At 39.1% G+C, this 7,910-nt stretch overlaps 1 protein-coding gene across 4 annotated transcripts in view; it reads right to left on the bottom strand.

Moving 5' to 3' along the window:
* Positions 1-5,707: 5,707 nt before the first annotated feature.
* The window catches only part of CPNE4 (copine 4), a 325,568-nt gene continuing 323,365 nt past the window's right edge, over positions 5,708-7,910 (bottom strand). For all 4 annotated transcript variants that reach the window (XM_036431485.2, XM_036431488.2, XM_045579294.1 and 1 more), the window contains exon 16: positions 5,708-6,319. In XM_036431485.2, the coding sequence (XP_036287378.1) occupies positions 6,185-6,319 (135 nt within the window). In that variant the 3' untranslated portion in view covers positions 5,708-6,184. The remainder of the gene's footprint in view (positions 6,320-7,910) is intronic.

Genomic DNA, 7,910 nt, shown 5'->3' with positions numbered 1-7,910 from the left:
AGATGCCAAGCCCCACAACAAAAAGCTGCTATCTCCAAATGAGAAGAAATTTCTGAAATAAAGGCAAAGATTATAGTTTAAGTCATATTCTCTCAAACTTCTTAAGAATCTGCTGCTTGAAGGAAGAAAATAACAAAAATTAGAGTGGAAATAAACGACATAGAGACCAAAGAAACAATACATAAGATCAACAAAACCAAGAGCTGGTTCTTTGAAAGGATAAACAAGATAGATGAACCTCTAGCCAGGCTAACCAAGAAACAAAGAGAGAGGACTCAAATAAAATCAGAAATGAAAGAGGTGAAATAACAACAGACCCTGCCGAAATACAAAGGATTGTTACAAAATACTACGAACAACTCTATTCCAACAAACTGAACAACCTGGAGGAAACGGACATATTCCTAGAAAAAAACAAACTTCCAAAACTCAATCAGGAAGAATCTAAAAATCTCAATAGACCTGTGACTGGGGAAGAAATTGAAACAGCCATCAAAAAGCTTCCAGCAAACAAAAGCCCAGGGCCAGATGGCTTCACAGGAGAGTTTTACCAAACATTCAAGAAAGAACTAAAACCTATACTCCTCAGACTATTCCAAAAAATTCAAGAGGAAGGAACATTTCCAAACTCCTTCTATGAAACCAGCATCACCCTAATACCAAAACCAGATAAAGACAACTCAATGAAAGAGAATTACAGGCCAATATTTCTCATGAACATAGATGCCAAAATCCTCAACAAAATTCTAGCAAATCGGCTCCAGCAGAACATCACAAAGATCATACACCATGACCAAGTAGGATTTATTCCAGGAATGCAAGGATGGTGCAATATCCGCAAATCAATAAAGGTGATATATCACATAAACAAAATGAAAAATAAAAATCATATAGTCATATCAATTGATGCAGAAAAAGCATTTGACAAAATTCAACACCCTTTCCTGATAAAAACTCTCAACAAGGTGGGAGTACAAGGATCATACCTCAACATAATAAAAGCTATATACGATAAACCCACAGCCAACATCATACTCAATGGGCAAAAACTAAAACCATTCCCTCTAAGAACAGGAACAAGACAGGGATGCCCACTATCGCCACTCCTGTTTGACATAGTACTGGAAGTACTAGCCATTGCAATTAGACAAGAAGAGGAAATAAAAGGTATCCAAATTGGAAAGGAAGAAGTAAAGTTATCCTTATTTGCAGATGACATGATATTGTACATAAAAAAACCCAAAAGACTCCATTAAAAAATTAATTGACTTAATAAATGAATTTGGCAATATAGCAGGATACAAAATTAACGCCAAGAAATCCATGGCATTTCTATACACCAACAGTGAAACTACAGAAACAGAGACTAAAAAAGGAATTCTATTTACCATCGCACCAAAAAAATTAAGATACCTAGGAATAAATTTAACTAAGGAAGTAAAGGACCTATTTGCGGAAAACTACACTACACTGAAAAAAGAGATAGAGGAAGATGTAAAGAGATGGAAGAACATACCATGCTCATGGATTGGTAGAATCAACATCATCAAAATGTCCATACTTCCTAAAGCAATCTATAGGTTCAATGCACTCCCCATTAAAATACCAACGGCATATTTCACTGACCTAGAAAGAACTCTCCAAAAGTTCATTTGGAACAATAAAAGACCCCAAATAGCCACAGCAATCCTGAGAAAGAAGAGTAAAATAGGAGGGATCTCAATACCAGACTTCAAGCTGTATTTCAAAGCCACTGTTCTCAAAACAGCCTGGTACTGGCACAAGAACAGACATATAGATCAATGGAATCGAATCGAGAACCCAGATATCAACCCAAACCACTATGCTCAATTAATATTTGACAAAGGAGGCACGAATATACAATGGAGTCAAGACAGTCTCTTCAATAAATGGTGTTGGGAAAATTGGACAGATACATGCAAAAGAATGAAACTAGATCACCAACTTATGCCATACACAAAAATAAACTCAAAATGGATACAGGACTTAAATATCAGACGGGAAACCATAAAAATACTAGAAGCATTCACAGGCAGCAAAATCTCAGACATATGCCAAAAGAACTTCTTCACTGATACTGCCCCTAGGGCAATGGAAGCTAAAGAGAAAATAAACAAATGGGACTACATCAAAATAAAAAGCTTTTTTACAGCAAAAGAAACTATCAACAAAACAATAAGAAAGCCCACTGTGTGGGAGAACATATTTGCAAATGTTCCCACTGATAAAGTTTAATCTCCAACATTTACAGACAGCTTATACAACTAAATAAAAGGAAGATGAGTGATCCAATTAAAAAATGGGCAATGGACCTAAATATAATATTCTCAAAAGAAGACAGAAGGAAGGCCAAAGGCACATGAAAACATACTCAAAATCACTAATTATCCGAGAGATGCAAATAAAAACAACAATGCGGTACCATCTCACACCTGTCAGAATGGCCAACATCAACAAATCAACAAATGACAAGTGTTGGCGAGGTTGCAGAGAAAAAGGAACCCTCGTGCACTGCTGGTGGGAATGCAGACTGGTGCAACCACTGTGGAGAACAGTGTGGAGTTTCCTCAAAAAACTGAAAATGGAACTCCCATTTGACCCAGTAATCCCACTCCTAGGAATATATCCCAAGAAACTAGAAACACCAATCAGAAAGGATATATGCATCCCTATGTTCATAGCAGCACAATCTACAATAGCTAGAATTTGGAAACAGTCTAGGTGCCCATCAGCAGATGATTGGATCCAAAAACTATGGTACATCTACACAATGGAATACTATGCTGCCATAAAAAAGAAGGAATTCTCATCATTTGCAGCAACCTGGATGGAATTGGAGAACATCATGCTGAGTGAAATAAGCCAGTCAATGAAAGAGAGATACCACATGACCTCACTCATTTATGGATAATAAAGAACATTATAAACGGATGAACCAAAAGATAGAGACAGTAAAACAACAAGTAGACTGTCAAATTACAGCGGGGAGGATAGGGAGATCTGGGGGAGATAATAGATCAACTGAAGGACTTGTATACATGCATGTAAGTACAACCAATGGACACAAAACTCTGGGGAGGTAGAGTATGTATGGGGGGGGGTGTTAAAATATGTACACAGATAATAATTTAATAAAAAAATAGAAAAAAAAGAATCTGCTGCTTGATAGTGCAATGGATGGATATAGTACCATCAACTATATGCAAAATGTATTTGAGCTCAGGAGTCGAGTATCCATGCCTTTTGATAGCTGTGTGACCTTAGGTTAGTTACCTAACCTCTCTGTCTTAGTTTCCTTATCTGCAAAATGAGGCTAATACTACTACTTACCTTTTAGGGCTGTTAGGAGGATTAAATGAGATAGTATGTGACAAGCATTTAAAACAGTGGATGGCTGGAGGGTGCAGAAAGAGACTGGATTAAAATCATACACCTATGGATGAGGACAATGGCAGGGGGGGAGAGGGGGGAGGTAAGGGCAGAGGGTGGGGCAGGAACTGGGTGGAAGGGAGCTATGAGGGAAAAAAGGAGAAACAATTTCAATAATCTGAGCAATAAAGATTTATTTTAAAAGAAAAAATAAATTAAAAAATAAAACAGTGGATGGCATACAGTAAGCCCTCCATTTTTTTAAAAAAAATTATTCTTTTGAGCTGGGTTTCAGTCTGCCTATGAAAAAGGTAGTAAACTCTCATAACATACTGCCAGGAAAAGTGAATTCTGTCTCTGTCACTCCATCTCACAGATCCCAGAAAGTCCTGACATGAATGTAATAGATCTCAACATGTATTTGAGGATGACATGGTGCATCATTTTGATTGACAGCCACAGCCACTCAATCTACAATACTTGTTAAACTGGGATTGTTTATGAGGCATATTAATAAGTCCCTTCATTCATTCATGTATTCATTCCTTTGATTAGTCATCTCTTTATTCATTAAATATCTATTGAGTGCCTACTTTGTTCCAGGCATACAGACAAAGAAACTCATGTCCTGGTTTGGGGCTAGCAACAACTGTCAGATATTTCTATAGGACAGAACCTAAACATTGTCTATGAAAAATAATGATCCATGTTTTTATGGGACCTTGAAAGACCTAGTCCTAATCTGAAGTCATGTCACTGACATGAAATAAATCACTGGTAAAAAAAAAAAAAAGCCTTGAAAAGAGAAACAAGACCATAACTCTTAAAAATAATTCTGTAAGTACCCAATTTATTCATAAAACAATACAGTTTAAATATTTATGATTTTTTTTCAGTCATAATTTTCCCCACCATTCCCAAAATGTTGTGCATTTGGTTGACATGTATTTGCAAGGTTAGAATCTATAATTATAATACTGGAAATTATACAAAGCCTATTTGATTTGCTTGATAATATGTCCCCCCTCAACAAACAAACAACATACAGATCTATTTCACCTTGCGATTGACCTCCCTATCTTGCTGACTGTCTTGTGCCTCTTATGCTGTAAAACATATTTGTTCATTTGCCTGTGAGAAGATTACACAAGAGAAACATTCATTCTTCTGGTCCAAAACTGGCCATTTTATATCAAAACAAAACACCACCACCTAACACAATGATTCTAGGCATTTCTGCTGATAAAGTTTGCTCTCCGGAGTGATAAAAAGAGGCAAAAAGAAGCCCCAGACTCAGCTTAAAAAATCAACGCGGTGGGCCACATTTCTGGGGAGTGACACCCTACAGCCCTTTGCCATGGCCAAGTCTCCATTGTCATGGTTCTACCAAAGACTTTTGGAGGGCATTCTTTGGGGTTGACGTAAACATGGCATCATCCATGCAAGAAGTGAGATGCCTCCTTTAAGAGGTCAGGAGCTGGCCAGGGGGAATACTTGCTCATCTGTGTAAGGAAGAGGTGGGACTACAAAGCAGTGAGGCTGAAGTGTTTGGTGTGCAGCTTCTGGAATCAGTCTCACTACTTTCTACTCCCTCCTCAGAGACAGGCAACCTTTGTGCTACTGATGGGGAAGAGGTGCCATTCTCAAGCAGACTAGGGCCTGCCCTGGTTCAGATGGTCTCTAAAATCATACCCTAACATCTAGAAGCTCAGTATCCTCAGTTCGATAGGAGGACTGCACTGGCTTCCCCTAGGTCACGGTCGACGAACCACGGCTCATGAGTCACATGTGGCTCTTTGGCCCTTTGAGTGTTCTAATGCCACTTCTTCAAAATAGATTCGCCCAGGCCGAAAACCGACTTCTGCGCATGGGCCACGAAGTTTCAATCACACTGTACATGCACGCCTACACGTGATATTTTGTGGAAGAGCCACACTCAAGGGGCCAAAGAGCCGCATGTGGCTTGTAAGCTGTGATTTGCTGACCACTGCCCTGGGTCAAGCATCTCAAAATCACAGCCTGCAGGCTGCATGCCTCATTTGGCTCATGTTAGCCTTTGAGTTTGACATGCTTGCCCTAGACATTGTCAGAGCGGCAGAATCTGGGGCCTATGCATACTTATGGCATCACGGTCCAAATTTTGACAAGATGCCCAGTAAAGTCTGAGAGGTGCTGGGCTAAGTGCCCTAGACCCCCATCAAGAAGACTACTCCTAGGAGACTGCTTCTCTTCATCAGCAGAGAGACCATTCTCAGCAGGGATGAATTATAGGTAAAACTGCAAAAACAGTGTGGGTGTTGTGTTTTGTGTTTTTGTCTTTTAAACATGCAAAATACAGTCCATGCATCTACCATTTTGAAAAGTCTCTCATCCCGTAGCAGATAAAACCAAACATGTTTTGGCTATCGACATTCAGTAGTTGTTTCAAAATGCTTTACAGTGTAAAGATAATAAGAAATTTAGCAAAATTTCAACAAACCTGTATAAAAAATGGATACAGATACCATTTTATTTCAAGTCGACATGCTGTAATGTAAAGAGTAAGTTGGAATTATTTGTGTTTCTTTGTAAAAAGTTTTGAATAATACAAGGGCTTACCAGATCCAGACCTCATGGCTACACATGCAAAAAAATAAATAATAATAATAATAAAATAAAATAAATGGCCAGTTAGTTAAAAATCACCAAACCGTGCTAGTTTTTAAATGTGTGGCTTTTTTAAAGTACATGAGTAGTAGAAGTAGTAAATATTAGCAGGAGTAGTATTTCAGAACTCTGTAAAAGTGCGTGGAGTTCATGGTGCTAGTGTCCTGGAAGACTCATACATTTCTGATGAACATTTCGGCTTAATCCCTTTGCCGTTGTAATAGTCCACGACTTGGTTTGGGACTTCAGCCAGCACACTCTTTGCCAGGGCAGCTGGAGATGCCTACAGGGAAGAAGAAATCACCATGATTTTGGCAGCTGGCCAGAGGAAGCTGAGAATCGGCCTAACAGGCTTGAGTCCTATTCTTAGCAGCTAGTCTCTCTCTCATCATTCATTCATTCATTCATTCAGTCAGCATTTGACAAGGGCCTCCAACCAAGAGTTGTCAGGTTGTGGGAACCTGAACCATTAATTCCCTAATTTTATTTTTGCATGCCTGTCTTAAAATATCAAACTATTCACATCTGAAATATGGGTGAAAATTAGGTTTCATAATGAACTGTCTTGCACTTTTGTTTCTGATTTATATTCAATTCTAGACACTTATTTATGATCCAGGCACTGTGCTAGGGTTTATGGGTCTATTATTCTTACTGTTAGGGAAGTTAGCATCATGTGAGAGGAGCCAAAATTAACCCCACTTTAAGGTAAAATATAACATATATCACAAACCAACAGCATCACACCACCTGGGCGCATATTAGAAACATAGAATGTTAGACCGATCCCTGAGCTTCTGAATCAGAATCTGCATTTTAATTTGATGCCCATGATTCCTGTGCATATGAAATTTGAGAAGCACTGCTCCAGAGTCACAAACACTGTGTGACCAGAAGACAGAAAGCAAAGAGACTAAGTCATCTTGGAGGAAATCAGAGCAGGCTTCCAAGAGGAGGTGGCATTTAAGTTGGGTATGTTTTAAAATGTAGAGAAGCAGGGGATTGGCATTTAATTATTTTAGGGACAAGAAGTCATCTGATGGTACAGAAGTGGGTATGTGTTGCAAATGCAGATTGGTGGGGCATTCAGTTGGAAAATAAGCTTGAAGCCAGGTGATGGAGCGTATTGAGTACCTCCATGCTAATTAATGTAGCCATTATTCTACCAGCATTGTGACTCCACTGTATGTTTTGAGGCAGATGAAGGCGGAGGTTGGTTGATATTCTGCCTGGACTGTTGGTATTCAGTGCTAACTGCTCATCCTCTGAGCAAGAAAAATTGCTCAAACCCCATTATAAGTATGAAAGAGATTGAAAATCTGAAGCAGAGTGACAAGTTAACAAGTGTTTGAGGTGCCTCAGAAAGATCGGAAGGAAACGGAGTGAACTAAATGCCAGGTGACCTGGCTGCTAGCTCCTTCCTTCCTATGTGGCTTGTCACTCAGCCATTCAGCTTTGCTGAGCCCTGTTGTTCTCAGAGACAAAATGGGAAAGAATAAGCATTGATTCTACCTCACTGAGTTTTTAGGAGGCTCAAAATAAAAGACCTATCTTAACAACAATCTGAAAACACTGTGAGGAGTTTTTCTAAAAGGATTCATCATGCCTGGCTGGTGTGGCTCAGTTGGTTGAATGTTGCCCCATGCATCAGAAGTTCCAGGGTTCAATTCCCAGTCAGGGCATATGCCCTGTTGCAGACTCAACCCCCAGTAAGGGGCATGCAGGAGGCAGCCAATCAGTTTCTTTCTCACATTGATGCCTCTCCCTCTCCCTTTTTCTCTCTCTAAAATCAATAAAATCATATTTTAAAATAATAAAATGATTCTTTACATGTTAGAGATGCCATACAGCTGGCTGGACATTTGACATCCATG

This window comes from Pipistrellus kuhlii, unplaced genomic scaffold (genome assembly GCF_014108245.1).
Source record: "Pipistrellus kuhlii isolate mPipKuh1 unplaced genomic scaffold, mPipKuh1.p scaffold_m20_p_11, whole genome shotgun sequence".
Classification (NCBI taxonomy): domain Eukaryota; kingdom Metazoa; phylum Chordata; class Mammalia; order Chiroptera; family Vespertilionidae; genus Pipistrellus; species Pipistrellus kuhlii.
Note: the sequence above shows the minus strand (reverse complement) of the source record. Positions and strands in the feature narration are given on the sequence as shown.